Genomic DNA, 15,860 nt, shown 5'->3' with positions numbered 1-15,860 from the left:
TGCAATTTGTTGAATTAGTACAAACACAGACTTGGCATATGTTATTTCACATTGATATTTCAAGTAGGAAGCCAAGATAATCCAAATAAAAACCAAATCATTCATACTGCTACTTTCAAATAAATACCAAATCCTCATCCATATGGCCACTTTAAAATATATATAAAATTGTCGTCTCAACTTAACCTATGTCCCTATAAAATCAAAATTGTCAGCTTATACTAAATATGAAATAGGAATATATTTGATATTTTTGGTTGTCATGGGAGCAATATCAACAACTGATTGAAAAAAACTATTTGAAGATTTTATGTCTGGAAAGTTTTGAGAAATTTGGAAAAGTATGCAAATCTTTTTGGTACAGTGGTTAGGGTTTACATCTCGTATTTTGTAAATTTCGTCACAAGCAAAGTACTTCTTTGTACTGTATTGTATTGTTTTTCGGTATTTTATCTACATTCTAATACATGTGTGCCTTTTCAAATAAAGATACTTGGTTAAGACTTTGTCATGATTTGAAAAAAAAAAAGAAGAAAAAAAGAAAAAGTTAAAGATGAGTTTTTATGAAGTTAATTCGGTAATAAAGCTATTCAAATGTTAGTTTGGCTTATGTTCATAAATGTGTCCATTGTTGCCAGATTCCATGCATGTATATGTGTTGTGTGCAGTACAATTTTATCAAATACAATAGATGCGAAACTTCATCAAGATTCACAGTTGTCTGCCCCAGTTGTGATCAGGGGTCACCGTTGATGGCACTCTTTAGTTGACCTTTATGATGTTTCGTCGTACAGATGATCACGAATCGTGAGATCTCCCATCTCTTTGTTGTGTTGCAGGGTGAATGTCACCTGGTTGATGATCACGTATGGTATCTGATTAATCGGCTGTAGGTACGTACAGTGCAACCATTTACCTCCCATTTTCACAATAACCTGGTGAAGTGGTGGCGTCGAGAGCTAGAGCCTAGAGGGGCCTAGGGGGATTACGATCTATCAATCATGCACTACGCCACTGGGAAGCAATGGCAAATGAATTCCGATTTTGAAGGAAAGCATAGGAAAGTGTACAGATCTTGGAAGATGAATGTTAATAAGACAACTAAGTGGCATTGATTGTCGAGAAACTTGAACTGTAGATTTAAAAGACTGTGTTTCTATTTCTTTTTGAACAACGCCGCTGAACTAGAGCAGTTCCATATTGTTGTATGAACGGTTTCCAGTGCCCCTCTGGAAACCGTACTATAGCAATAATGGAACAAACCATCAGGACGCCATCAACGATGGAGGACTGACTGGTATATAAACGTATCACCCTGGAAAATCCCGTAGGACGGATTATAGAAAGTGTGGATGCAAGTCATACCAAATCGTATACTAAAGCCTGCATCTACACAGCCACATCGCAGAGACAGAGTTGTCAAGCCTGACGTTAGTCAGTTCAGGTAAGACAACATAACCTCGGCACTGATTACAACAATTGGCGTAGTCGGCCTCCCGTATCTGAGCGGTCACTCAGAATTTTGCAAACTTTTAGTTGTGGTAAACTTCTTTGTACTGGGGTGGGAACGTCATCTTGATTGACATTTGAAGGAGGGGCCAAACAAAAAGTCAAACTCCGGGTGGCTCCACACTAGTGCACAGAGAATTACCAGTTTTCATTTACAATTGTTTGGTGTTGTATATTTCTGTTAGTGGACCTCGTATTTTGTGATTTTCAAAGTGTCTTGTCAATTTCAGTTTCCATGTGGTCGTCAATTTATGCATAGCGTCCGTTCCACCTGTTAGTGGGTACGAAACTGAAAATTGGGGCAAAGTCAGTTTAACGCTGTGTAGTTCTTATCTGTTCTTCGTTTTTTGGTCCTAAAAAATTCTACAAATAGTTGGTGTATAGGACAGTTTTATTTTCGTTGAAACCGTTTTGTAAATTAGAGTTCATAGTAATTTTTTTTGTGTGGTGACACGGATTTGTGGGGTAGAGCTTACCAATTGGGCAGGCCCCTACAAAGTGCACCACGCGTTCGAATTAGTTAGGGACTACAATTTTTTTTGTGTGGTGTTGCCAAGTCGTGGGGTAGAGCTTAAATAATAGGCCGACCCCTACGCGAGAGCACACCACGCCTTCAATTTATAAAGTAGGTTTAGTAATTTTTTTTGTGTGGTGCAGCCAAGTCGTGGGCCAGCTTTACAAAATAAAGCACACCCTACGCGAGGGCGCACCACGCCTTTGAGTAAAATACGTGTGTGTAGGCATAGCTAGGTTAGATAAAATTTGTGTTAAGGACTTAGAGTGTGAACACCAGCTAGTGGAAACAAAATAGAAAAATAGTAAATATCAAATAACTTATAAAAAGGCTAGGAACCTAGACTGAAGGTCTGCAAGGTGTTGCTGACTTTGGATTAAAAACCCCAGATTATTTGTTGTATCTTCGGTACGGGACAGGGGACACAATAGTTATTGTATACACTGTTCCGTATTAGTTGTGCAAGTTATAATTCCACAAGTCACTGGGAAATATCAATTTCTATTTTGCGAGTACAGTAGGAGATAGAAAGAGTATTTATTGTACCTCTGTTGAATATTAGTACCCACTTAGAAAATACCCTTGCATATTTCCATATACTAATTGTATATTGTCGCGTACACGTTTAAACACGTCTCAACTCTAGAAGATAGTTTTACTGTTAACTATTGTTGTGTTGTACAAGGCAGTTAACTTACCATAGCACAAGCAGGGTAAGTTATTAGTTCTAAGGTGAGATATGGCTACAATTAATATCAACAATTGTACAGAGGAAGAATTACAACAAATTCCTGGGATTGGTCCCAACCCCGCACAAGCCATATTGAAACTTAGGGAAAAGTATGGGAATATAACAGAAGAGAACCTAGCGGAAATACCATATCTGAAGTCATTTCCTGAATTTATAGAAAGGGTAAGCTTTACACCTCTCCCCAGTGAGGATGGTAGTGATATTGCTATCGGACTGAGCTATGGGGAAGAGATGTCAACAAACCCTGTGGAAACTTCAGTTACTCAAGCAACCCAAACCCCCTATGATAACTTACCAGACAGAGAATACTTAGAGTATGGACAGCCCAAACCAGAGGTAATGGGTGCAATTCCCAAAAAACCTCCACCCCAACGAACAACAGATGAGGTAATAAAAAGGGTTTCCCATTTAATAGAGGGTGGATATGTCAAACAAGCGTCAACAAAGCATAGATCTGACACTGAGGAATATATAGATACAAAATATGAACAATATAATCATAGTCTAAATGTCCCTCATGGAATAGCGGCAAAAGAGGAACCCTCCATTGAAACCCCACGCACCAAAAGAAAATTGGCAGCTGATTTTGGCCTACTTCATACACCGGAGGGGGTTAACCCAAAATATGGCCCCAGATACCAACCTCAGCAACCTAAACCTATGAGTAAACCATATAGGGAAAAAACACCAGTGAGGATAGAACTGAGTAATACCCGAGACAATGTGGATGCCGGGGGTATGGATAGACGGGAAGTGAGAAAAGTTAGGGATAGACCGGATAGCCTGGAACTTACCTATAGTAAACCAAATTATTATAGACCCCAGGGTCCTGAACATTTCTCCTCACAACCCCCCCTATCACCCGAGTATGACCAAAGCCCGGAACGTGAAAAGTCCTATAGATCACCCCCCTACACTAGACGTGAGCGTTACTCTTTATCTCACAATATCCCCAAAACCCTTATGTATAGTGGTGAGGAAGAATGGAGAATATTTCACATTAAATTCTCAAGATATGCTGACGAAGTAGGGTGGAACTCGAAGGAAAGAAGGAATCAGTTGTGTTGGTGTCTCACGGGACCAGCCAGTACATATTATGCTAATGTAATCGAAAGGTATGGTGACATAGACTATTTCGATCTAATAGCTAGATTTGCACAACGATTCGGTCACCAAGAACTCCCCGAAACGGCACAAATGAACTTTTGGCAAAGTAGTCAGCGGCTTGATGAAAGCTTACAAAACTGGGCAGATAGAATACAGGGCCTAGCCACTTTCGCCTTCAGTTATGGGTCGGAGGCAAATACAGACAGACAAGCCGCTATCAGATTTTGTCATGGGTGCATTGAGAAAAAGGCTAGTCAATATGCAATTAATCAACATCCAGCAAATATTGAGGAGGCTATGGATAAAATTAGATGGTTCCAATTTAATGCAGCCGCCATCTCTGGTGACACTAAACCCGCCCGTACTCAAGTTAGGTGTACAAGGCCAGAAGACGAATCTGACTATAACATAGTTGCAGTGCAAGCTACTACCACTAGTACTGGGCCACCCCCACCTAACTTTAGTCAAAATAAACGTCCATCCACTCAAGTTGACTCCGGATACAAAATAATGGAAGACAGAATGTCACGTCTAGAGTTACATGTTGCTAACTTAAGCTCCAAATTTGATAGCTTTGCGAAGGAAATGAAGAGTTATATGATGGCCACCACTCAAAAACGGACATACAGTCGTTCACCATCCCCTAAATCCGACAAGTGTTTTCTGTGTGGTAAAGTAGGCCATTTCAAAAGGGATTGCCCAATCTCTCTCCCAGACCCCATGGGACGGGAGTGACCTTTGGGGACTCGCTAAACAAACACGGATCAACTCAGTAGGCCCTGGGCTGACCCCGATTGAAAATGGCCAACCCCATTTGACTGAATTATCAGTCAAATCCCCACTGAACCCTAAGTACATAGATGCTGATGAGGAAGTAGTCATCTGCCAACTAGTCTGGTTCCATGCTGAGTGTGTCACTTACGATTGAAGGACATGGAACACAGGCAGTGATTGATACCGCCTCAGAGGTAACTATAATTTCAGACAAACTCTATGACCAATTGGATGCAAAACCCCCCTCTATTAAACCGATTACAATGCCAACAGCTGGACGTGAAATGAAAATGAAAGGTTTCTTAGTGGGCTCGGTCTGTATCAGGTTGGGAATGGAGGTGTACAAACAACTTCCCAGTTTGGTTCTGGTCCATCTACCACTTCGCAGGGGCAGAAAGGGACGAGTTCCGGATTGACAGGTTCTCAAAAACGAGAGAAGTTGAAACAGAATACTGTCACTTCCTCTACCTCAATGACTGCGGAATCTCTTTCGCAAGGGAAACCAAAGTCCAAGGGTAAAGGAGGGGAGAGTTCTGTGAAAACACGAACCCTGTGAGCGGGGAATGCAGTAGTCTTACTACAACCAAGAAAGACTATGTACGATGTCCAAGGACAGGAACAGCAATCCCTGCAAGTCTAGATGCTAAATTGGGAGAGAAAACAATGAGAGGAAAGGACCAACACAGGGGTGGAACCAGTCATCGTGCAACGGATGGTAACACATCCCAAACACCGGCTGTGCCACCGGTACCTTTGCAGAGGGTACAACCTCCACTGCGTATCTCACCCAGTTGCAGTACATCGTCACAGACTGATTTACCATTGACGGTTGGGCAGGTAAGTCAAGGTCGGAGCTATGCTCAGGCTTTGATGACCCCTACCCCTAAGATGGCAAAGAAGAAATCTGTGTCGGGTACTGCCTTGCAACCTAAATTACCTTTGAAAGGGGGACAAGTGAGTCAAAGAAGGGGCTATGCTCAGGCTTTGATTTCTCATCCCCAGGAGAAAGTAAGGCAGGTATATGAATCCCGTACTATTCGGCTGTCGAAAATACCGTTGAAAGGTGAGCAAACAAGTCAAGGTAGTTCTTCTAAGACTTTGACCTCCCCTCCCCCAGAGATAGTAAGACAGCCGGGTGACCAAGGCAAGAAAAAGGTGAGTCACAGTCGAAAAAGACCTCGGACTGTGATCTCCCCAACGAAAGAAGGACCTTGAAAGCAGTTCAAGACGTTCTATATGTTGATGGAGTCCAGCAATATCGACGCTGTGGGTGAAGTAGGTCTAGATTACACAACACCTGAATCTGCTTGGCCAAAACAGAAGGAACTTCTAGAAGAAATCCTACAGCTGCTTCAAGAACAGTCTGTCTCAAAGCCCCTAGTGCTGCATATTCGAGGAGGTGATGGAGATTCTTATGGTCATAAACCTGGTGAGGAGGTATTACAACTGGTACGTAAGTACTGTCCCAGGGAACAGTTCATACATTTCCATTGCTTCTCTGGGGATGCACCACAAATTCAACTCTGGCTGACCCACTTTCCAAATACTTATTTTGGGTGTACAGCCAGCGTAAGGCATGCCACGCCCCTTCAGGTATTCACAATATCACAAGTACCTGAAGATCGCCTCATCTGGAAGACAGACTCACCCTATTTTCCCCCTCCCAATTGTCCTAAACCAAACTCTCCCCAGTATATAGGAAGTGTTGGGTTTTTAATAGCCACAATTCGGGGCAGTACTCCCCATGAACTACTCCCTATCACGGTGAGGAACACCCGTACCCTTTATGGCTTCCTGTAAATTATAGGTCCCCCCCATTTTGTTTGGTAAGGGGGAAGAAGGGAAATTAGGTTTATTATGTAACTTACACCTGTGGTGTGTCATGACACTTGGCGCCTTCTTGGAGGAAGAAAGTTATACATTGACATACTGTGGGGGTAAAAATGCATGATAAATGATTCATTATGTGACTTACACTTGTGGTGTGTCATGACACTTGCCTTCTTGGAGGTAATAAGTGTATATCGACGGACTGCGGGGGTAAGGGTGCATAATACATATCCAAAAATCTGATTACTGTGTTAGTACACAGTCATTGGCCCTGAGATCTTCTTAGGTGGAACAGATAACCAATGGCCGCATACTAACCCAACATGTTTTTAGTTAATAGCTAGGGATGGCACTAATCAAGCCAGGGGACCCAAAACATTCAGTTAAAATCCCTAGTTAAGGTATTATGTTCATTATTAATACCTTGATAAAGAAATCAAGGTAGTTAGTCATTATACCATAAATTGATGACTAGTTAGTTGTAATTATTTGTACCCCATGAAAGGTGAGGTAAATAATTGGATAGCTGTTTTAACATAGCTAGCTCAGTATAACCGCTGGTACCTTGTACAAGGTAATGGGACATTGTTTCAGGCACTATGTTTATAGACTAGTAGCTCTTCCATCTCCCCTAGTAACAGCCCCTGGTGGATATTCTTAGGCTATTTCGCTCCCACAAGATCCCCTCAGGGTCCAGCCCTATTTAAATGAAGTTGGGGGGAGTGTTGTATGAACGGTTTCCAGTGCCCCTCTGGAAACCGTACTATAGCAATAATGGAACAAACCATCAGGACGCCATCAACGATGGAGGACTGACTGGTATATAAACGTATCACCCTGGAAAATCCCGTAGGACGGATTATAGAAAGTGTGGATGCAAGTCATACCAAATCGTATACTAAAGCCTGCATCTACACAGCCACATCGCAGAGACAGAGTTGTCAAGCCTGACGTTAGTCAGTTCAGGTAAGACAACATAACCTCGGCACTGATTACAACAATATCAATATTATGATGTAGATTAATAGTTTCTGAGGTGTGAATTCCGTTGTCATTTAGAGTTCGACTGACCAGACACAGATTTTATAACAAGTATTGAAAATCTTTATATACGCTGAAATGCGCTCCATAAAATCAGAGATCAAATTTAATTTTTGAAAATTTGGTATACAAGCTCATGTTTTGAGAGGGTTTCCAGATGGTTTTCTTCGGGCTAGAAATCACACAAAATCTATTTGAACTTTTGAATTGATAATTTGCCTCAATTTGGGTACAAACTAGCAGTCCTCTATACTTAAATAACTAGTTACCAAGTTTGTATTACAGTTTTTTTGCATGCCACACTAAGGTCATTTAATGTTTGACAATAGGAAGAATCGTCCTCCAGATTCGCCCATGAAAAACTACAACAACTGTTCATTGTGGACAAAATGTTGGTAATGTCTGTGTGTTTTGTCTAATGAACATGCTCCTACACTAGTCCGAAGCAATGATAGTTCTGACTGAAATGTAATGGAGTATAAGTGGGATGACTTCCATGGTCAGATCATATCGACCAAATACATAGCTGACTCCTAGCAACAGTAAGCATTAGTTTTGATTGCAAACCCTGACATGATAAAAAACTTAAAAAAAATATCTCAAAATCAAACCTAACCCTACATTTGTTACAGTTAATTTGAGTCCATACACATGATGTGTAATCAGAGTTGCTTTTAACTAATTTTACATTAGCCTTTTTGTGGTTTTACAATCTTGATCTAGCTATCTATTGCTTGAGATAGCAAGACCACGGCAACTCTCTGGACAGTGCTATCAGATTTTCCAGAACTTTTGCAGTAGAGTACTATCCCATAGACAGTAAATTACAATGGGTTCTGGACTGTCATTTCATGATTTCACATAATATAATTTTCAGGTGATTTCCAAAAAACAAAAAATTGATTCTTTTTTCACCTTCATTATTCTAGTACTGGTCCACTGTTGTCTCATGGGACTTTAGAAGGCATATGTATGAGATGAACACTGAATATTCATGACTCCTAAGTGCTCATAACCTTCCGATAAATAATCTAAGACAAGTCTGATTCTTAGATGGTACACAAGACATGGAGAAGATTATAGTCAAGCAAGAAGATTCTGACAACAACCAACTTTACAGCTATCAAGAAAATTTTATTAAAGGTGATATGGTAGAATTGCTTTATCGTTCTGATGAACAAATCCTAGCGAATGATAAAGAACAGAGACAAGACAGAGAGAAGGTTGTGGTGGTGAAGCAGGAAGTTGAGACTGATCAGGATCATTATGATGAAGAATCAAGCATAAACATCAAATATGATTCAACAATTGTATTTCATCATTCTGATCAAGTCAAGGTTGAAACTAAATCACATTTTGATACAGAAAACATCTCTTCCAATGACACAGTGAAAGAGGATATGCAAATAAAAATAGAAGATTCTGTGATAACAGATGGCCATGACATTGACACCGAACATAATTATTGGAAAGTAACTAGTGAAGACTGTCAAAATGATGGACTTCATTATCCTGTCCAAACTGTGACATTAGCTTGTCAAGATTTTGACAAGGAAACTAAACAACTAACCACAGTGGAAAACTCAGATGATAACAAGGAAACTAAACAACTAATTACAGTGGAAGACCCTGATGATAACAGAGAAACTAAACAACTAACTACAGTGGGAAACTCAGAATATGGCATGTCTAATGGCGTTCACGAAATCTTTATTGAGGGGGGAGGAAATCCTTTTCCTATGGGGATACAGCAAGTACGTTTTTCTTGTGATGTAAATGAAGCAGATGACCATGGATATGATGCCCAGAAATACAATTGTAAAAGTACTGAAACAACCAAAGAGTGTATTTCTAATGACAGACCATTTGTATGTAAAGAATGTAATGCAGGATTTGATAACAGTAAACGTCTTAGTGTACACAAGAGGATCCATGCCACTAAAGGGCCATTTGTATGTAAAGAATGTGATAAAAAGTTTACTCGATCTTCTGATATGAAAACACACATGAGGATGCACTCAACTGAAAGACCATTTGTATGTAAAGATTGTGGGAAAGGGTTTAAGCAAATGTGTCATTTAAAGCAACACGTGGAGATCCATACAAATGAAAGACCATATGTATGTAAAGAGTGTGGGAAAGGGTTTAAGCAAAATAGTTGTCTAAAGCAACACACACAGATCCATAAAAATGAAAGATCGTTCATATGTACAGAATGTGGTGAAGGATTTAATCGAAGCAGTGATCTGAAAAGACACATAGGGACACACACAAACAAAAGACCATTTGTATGTAAAGAGTGTGATAAAGGGTTTCATCGAAGTCTTCAGCTGGAAAGGCACATGATGATACACACAAATGAAAAACCATTTATTTGTAAAGACTGTGGTAAAGGGTTTAAGCACAAAAGCCGTCTGAAGGAACACATGAGGATCCATGCAAATGAAAGACCATTTGTATGTAAAGAGTGTGGGAAAGGGTTTAAGCAAAGTAGCTATCTGAAGCCACACATGATGATCCATAAAAATGAAAAACCATTTGTATGCTTGGAGTGTGGTAAAGGATATAATCAAAGATCTGATCTGAAAAAGCACATGAGAAGACACACAAATGAAAGACCATTTGTATGTAAAGAGTGTGGGAAAGATTTTAAGCACAGCAGCCATCTGAAGCAACACATGAGGATCCATTTTTAGCACAACTGAACTGAGGTAGTGAAGTTGTGCTATAAATATGGCAAAGTGTGTGTGTGTATGTATGTATGTATGTATGTATGTATGTATGTATGTATGTATGTATGTATGTATGTATGTATGTATGTATGTATGTATGTATGTATGTGTGCATGTATGTGTGCATGTATGTGTGTGTGTGTGTGTGTGTGTGTGTGTTTACATGTATGTAAACAATGGATGTCACAAACCACCAGACAATTTACTTTTGGTGTTTGGTGGAGACATTACTTAGGGTGTGTAGATGAAAAATTGTTGAAATGAAAGTGATGAGATCAGTGAAATGTGCAAGTTATGTCCAAATGAGTGATTGAACAAGTTAACTTTTATTGTAAATATTGTGCATGTACAGTATAAGAAAATTAGTGTCAGCACAGTTCTATTAACGGTGATCACTCCACAGCTACAAATTACGTCTCTTTGATATCAAATTGCCAGCTGTTACAGTGTAAATTTTTTGCAACCATGACACACCACGTGTACTTGTCAATTAAGGGATTCCTTTGCCACTTTTATTTGCATGCTGTGAATTATCCGAAACTCAGTCAAGTCATAGGAGTGTATTGTTACAGTCTCAAGTTAACATTGTACATCACTTTGTTTTATATACAGGTCTTTTGTCTTTGTTTTGGCATTATTTGTCTTTCCCTCCACTATGTATCATTGATTACAACCCCAGTCGGAAAATAAAAATAAAATGTTGACTCTTCAATAAACCTGTCCATGTCAATTATTCGCTGCTTGTCATCAAGATATAACCTTGACCTGTGCTTGTTTATTTTCATACCACTTCAACTTTCTTAAAAGAGAAGTTCGGATTGTTGTCCAGGATGCAGTAGATTCCAAAAGACTTTTCAGCCAAATCAATTTTATTGCCTTATCAGTACTGGCCTGATGGCAATTTACATGGAAAAACCCCCTCTGAAATGTTAACTAATCACAGTACACACCATTTCACTGTAGGTATTTTATTTTTCGAAATGAAAGAATTGATAAGTTTCTGAGCTGTAAGTTTGATATCCTGAGGAATATTAAAGTAAGGTTGGAATTGAGAGATCCCAAAAATCTTTGAAATAAGGATTCTACCTCTAAAACTAGTATCCATGCTAGACCAAATAGTCAACCCACACAACTTCCGGTTCAACTTTCTAAGTTTCGCTGCATTAAGTCTACAAGATCGCCAAATATAGTCATACTATATACTGTCGTTTCCAGGGAGATGCAGGTATTCTCCCTCCTCTGGGGAGATGCACATTGAAGATCTTTAGTTTGACCAATCACAGCTGAAAAATAAAATAAATGTCTATGAAGCATGTAAATCGTGCATTATTATTATTACCATATACAAACAATCGTAGAAATTACATACACTGAGAGAAAATTACAAAATCTAACAATATGTTCTTAGTCTCGGTTACCCAGACTCACACCGCACCGCTGTGGCTCTTCTCGCTTGAGAGTTCTCGTAGGCAGAGCCCCCAGCGGCGAGAGTCTGGGTAACCGAGACTAAAATGTTCTCCGACATCCTATTGGTCACTTGACAAATGATTGACAGTTATCACTACTGATTGACGTCACTGAGCATGAACTTACAGTAGCAGACGACACTTTTGAAGAGAAGATTTAACAGTGCAATCACAGCCATCGTTTTCCAGTCTTGCTACAATTATTTTAGCCTTTTTATTTGTAATTCGTAATAGTGGGATTTGTCGGCCATGGCGCATAGGAAAGATGTACACTCCCTTTTCATGTTGAAAGGTGGAGTAATGTTTCTGTCAAGTTCTGAGTGTGAGAAGACCGTGCGTGAGATTGCAAATTACTTAGTATGTACGGAAGGACTACCGTAATGTATTCGCTAGGCTTGGAGTCCATAGGACGGCGAATATTAACGCAACGGGAATTTCCACAACTTCACTTCAACGGGGTTGCGGAGCGGAAAGTTCAGGTATGTAACAACAAAAGAGGGTGTTTTTTTCAGCTATGAGGGCGATGTATATGATACGACCTTTAAATTGTTTGACCGATGACCCTTAGCTTTGTCGTTTTCACCTGAAACTGAAGTTGCTGAACCCCGGGTGCTGAACTAGAACTGGGGAAAGAAACACCTACCATAAAACTCGTTGCAAACTAATATTTATATTGTGTTGATATCTTGAATGACTTGCAGCCTGTCTCTGTGTTGTAATATGCACGTAGTCATATTTTCTGTGTATTGAAGCGAGACTCGTGCGCGCGTGTGGAATCCGGAGTATTCCTTCGTAGTCCTGTTTGCCGACCGCGAGGACGGAACCCAGTGGCCAGTTTGACTATGTATGGCAACGTAGTTCTGATTGAATTGGTAAACTTTATACGGGATTCTGACAATGAACATGATGGACATTATCAGAATCGAGTCCCGACTTATTCCGTCTGCAAACAGGACTAAAAATGTCTCTATCTATTATCACGGATCTGAGAAGGAAAGGGACAACTTTCAAGTCTGCAAGCAGGAGTAGTTTCGCTGCAGCTGAGGAAGCTAATATACTAGTAAATGTTATATAAAGCATTTCAACTCGTGCATTATTAACATTACCATATAAAATAATCGTAGAAATTACAAACATTGAGATAAAATTAAATAATGTAATCAAAATGTTCTCTGACATGCATCCCATTGGTCACTTGACAAATGATTGACAGTTACCGCTACCGATTGACGTCACTGTAATCACTGAGCTCGCGCTTGGAGACGACACTTTTTAAGAGATCACAGCAATCATTTCCCAGCCTTGCTACAATTATTTTAGCCTTTTTATTTGTAATTCGTAATCGTGGTGTTTGTCGGCTATGGCACACAAAAAAGATGTACAAACCCTTTTCATGAATTGAAAGGTGGAATAGTGTTCTGTCAAGTTCTGAGTGTACGTACGTGAGAAGACCGTGCCTGAGATATTGCAAAGTATGTACGGAAAGGACTACCGTAAAGCATTCGCTAGGCTTGGAGCCCATAAGACGGCGAATATCGGCATAAATTACATTAATTTGGCTCCAACGCGGCGAGAATTTACACAACACTTCAACAGACTGTCAAAAGGGTTGCGGAGTGGAAAGTTCAGGTATGTAACAACAAAAGAGGGTGTTTTTTTGAGCTATGAGGGCGATGTATATGATACGACCTTTCGTTTACCAAGACGTGTATTTGAAAATTTCTTGCGGTCTAAAGCCTACTGTATATATAGAGTGATGAGGTCGGTGACTGCTATTTTCAAGTACTCGATAATGTGTATGGTTTGAAATTTTATGCTACTAAATGTCCTTCTACATGTCCATTTAAAAAAGTGCCTATCTATATCTATGTATCTGATTCTAATATCTATACCATGCCAATTTTGTACCAACTCAACTTTAGGTCCATTGACATAGCGCCACCAACGACAACGTTTAGGTTAAGCTTACTTGACTTTACTTTGAGTTTAGCTCAAGTTTGACAGTGTAGGGCGGGTTCAATCTGCCTGGGAGTGAGACAATATTTCAAGGTGAAGTCAAATTTTATCAATACCTACGTAACTGAGTGTACAGGGAGACGCCGTACTGATATTACGGACAGTGTGCCACTGCTACATGTGTAATGACACGACGTTTGTAAACAATTCATTTGTGTCTGAAGCCTATGAGTACTTCAACTTGTATCTCTTCTTCCAGGTCCTGTTCTAAGACTCCATCCATCGTACAACACAGGATTGTACACGGCGAAGTATAGTTATGAATGGACCACCGTGCACCGACATTTCTCTTGAACCAACCATCTTTGAAACAGACAAGTAAGTGAAATTTGTCTTACTTCCGGGTTCAGAGAAGCCTCACGTCCAGTTTTATAAAAACAGCGCCCTCAAAATAAATGTTTTTATAAATAAAAATCCACTGGCCAGGTCTGTCTGGTAGGGGTGTGCGACCAATGCTGACAATCTCAGACCCCATTTTAGACTATTCAATTTTTTAATAGAATACCTCATATTAGATCAAAATACATAATCACCGAAATGAAAATGTCAACCATCGAATTCGCTGGAGAAATTTCGAACTAGTCAAGAATTTATTATGTGGATAAAGTGGACCCCATTTGAGATTCCTTATTTCTACAAATACAGTACCCATTTTAGACTATAGGGCAAAAAACCCATATGGTAAAAAACACATATACGCTATATACCCAATAAGTGGGAGTAACTATAGATATAGTTACTTAATAATTCTATTTGTAGAATTACAGTAGACCTCCCCTAATACCTCCATATACCGTATTGTTAAGACAAAAACATAAATTGTGAGTATTTATGGTTGTTTCCAGGCTGCCTTTTATTTCATTCTAAAAAAACAGTAAATTGTATCTATTCCAGGTTACCTGACAAGGAATGTCACATGGCAACAGTTGCCAATGGTTACCTTGGCACAATTATTTATAGTGATAACCTGTATATGAATGGTTTATACAATGGACAAGGAAGGAATAGTCACCGGGCTATGATACCGTCCCCCTGTAATGTAAGAGTTGAGCTAGGAGTGGAACCCCTAGGTGGACATGGAGATGGCTTCAGACATACATATGCATTAAATGTTACTAAAGGTTAGTACATGACAATCATGAATCAACTAAGGGATGATCACACAACGTCACGCAAGCTCAATAAATGAACTTCCTTCATTTAGGGGAGGGGGTCTGGTGCCAATATGATTGCTGAACTTCATTTTCACACTTCTAACCAAACTTTGAAAACTTTCATGCCTTCAATGATAACAGGTTCTGTATTTACTATTGAGATGTTGATAAGTTGATTAAAATTTTCTTCTAATATACAATGATATACAATGCTGGTTTTCCGATTTTTAATGTGTTGACCATCCTGTTTTTACTAGCGTGTTGATGTCACATTGTGAATGTTCGTTTTAATAGGGGGAGGGGATTTGTCCTAAAGTAAAAAAGTTCGTTATCGAGCTTGTGTGACATTGTGCGATTGTCCCTAACTATATATATAAGCAGTTGTACATATACATTTAATGACACTACACTACTGTCACAATTCTAACCCTTATTTCAACTGCTTTCCAGCTAGTGGCCAATCTTTCTGATAGCATAGGAAGTAAGGTTGTTTGTTTGTTTATAACTTTCAGGGATATTCACTCACCAAATCAAGGCTGCCAATTTCTCTGTTCAGCAAGTCATCTATGCACATCAGTTATATGTACAACTATTGGTCTGTGAGATCAGTATACACAGGAATAGTCATCATGATGAACCTATCACAGTGAATCTTACTGACAACTTCAAAGAAAACACGACAGACCTAGAACTCTATATATCCACAGAAGATCATGTAAGGTAAGTTGTTTAGTTCATAGACATTAGAGAGAATCTTTGGTTAGTTTTACCGATATGTACAGGTATATTCAGATAATAGAGAGGTTTAGATACAAGTTAGAAGTCTGAAGCGTATGCATATGTGTACAAAGTTGTGTATAGCTATGTGTTCAGAACACAAACTTGAAAGGCTGTGAAATGTGCATGTGCGCTTTGGCATCTTCTGTTCAGAAGGCCATAGACGACTTTGTTTTCCAAGTTTGTCGG

The 15,860-nt window shown here is 39.5% G+C and overlaps 3 protein-coding genes across 3 annotated transcripts; all 3 read left to right on the top strand.

The window, feature by feature from the left end:
• Nucleotides 1-5,891: 5,891 nt before the first annotated feature.
• Nucleotides 5,892-6,455, top strand: LOC144451806 (3'-5' RNA nuclease TATDN2-like). The gene has a single exon (XM_078142709.1). It carries the CDS (start codon nt 5,892-5,894, stop codon nt 6,453-6,455), a length of 564 nt encoding a protein of 187 aa, XP_077998835.1.
• A 45-nt stretch (nt 6,456-6,500) lies between these two features.
• Nucleotides 6,501-10,240, top strand: LOC144451498 (uncharacterized). Its single transcript, XM_078142364.1, has 2 exons — nt 6,501-7,451; nt 8,456-10,240. The coding sequence occupies exon 2, from the start codon at nt 8,594-8,596 to the stop codon at nt 10,220-10,222; it is 1,629 nt and encodes a 542-aa protein (XP_077998490.1). The 5' UTR covers nt 6,501-7,451; nt 8,456-8,593; the 3' UTR covers nt 10,223-10,240.
• A 3,759-nt stretch (nt 10,241-13,999) lies between these two features.
• Nucleotides 14,000-15,618, top strand: LOC144451805 (protein-glucosylgalactosylhydroxylysine glucosidase-like). Its single transcript, XM_078142708.1, has 3 exons — nt 14,000-14,058; nt 14,635-14,861; nt 15,407-15,618. The coding sequence occupies exons 1-3, from the start codon at nt 14,000-14,002 to the stop codon at nt 15,616-15,618; spliced, it is 498 nt and encodes a 165-aa protein (XP_077998834.1).
• The last annotated feature ends 242 nt before the right edge of the window (nt 15,619-15,860 follow it).

The sequence above is a fragment of the Glandiceps talaboti genome, chromosome 21, assembly GCF_964340395.1.
Source record: "Glandiceps talaboti chromosome 21, keGlaTala1.1, whole genome shotgun sequence".
In the NCBI taxonomy this organism is placed as follows: domain Eukaryota; kingdom Metazoa; phylum Hemichordata; class Enteropneusta; family Spengelidae; genus Glandiceps; species Glandiceps talaboti.
The sequence above is the reverse complement of the archived record's forward strand: the minus strand, read 5'-3'. Positions and strand labels throughout refer to the sequence as shown.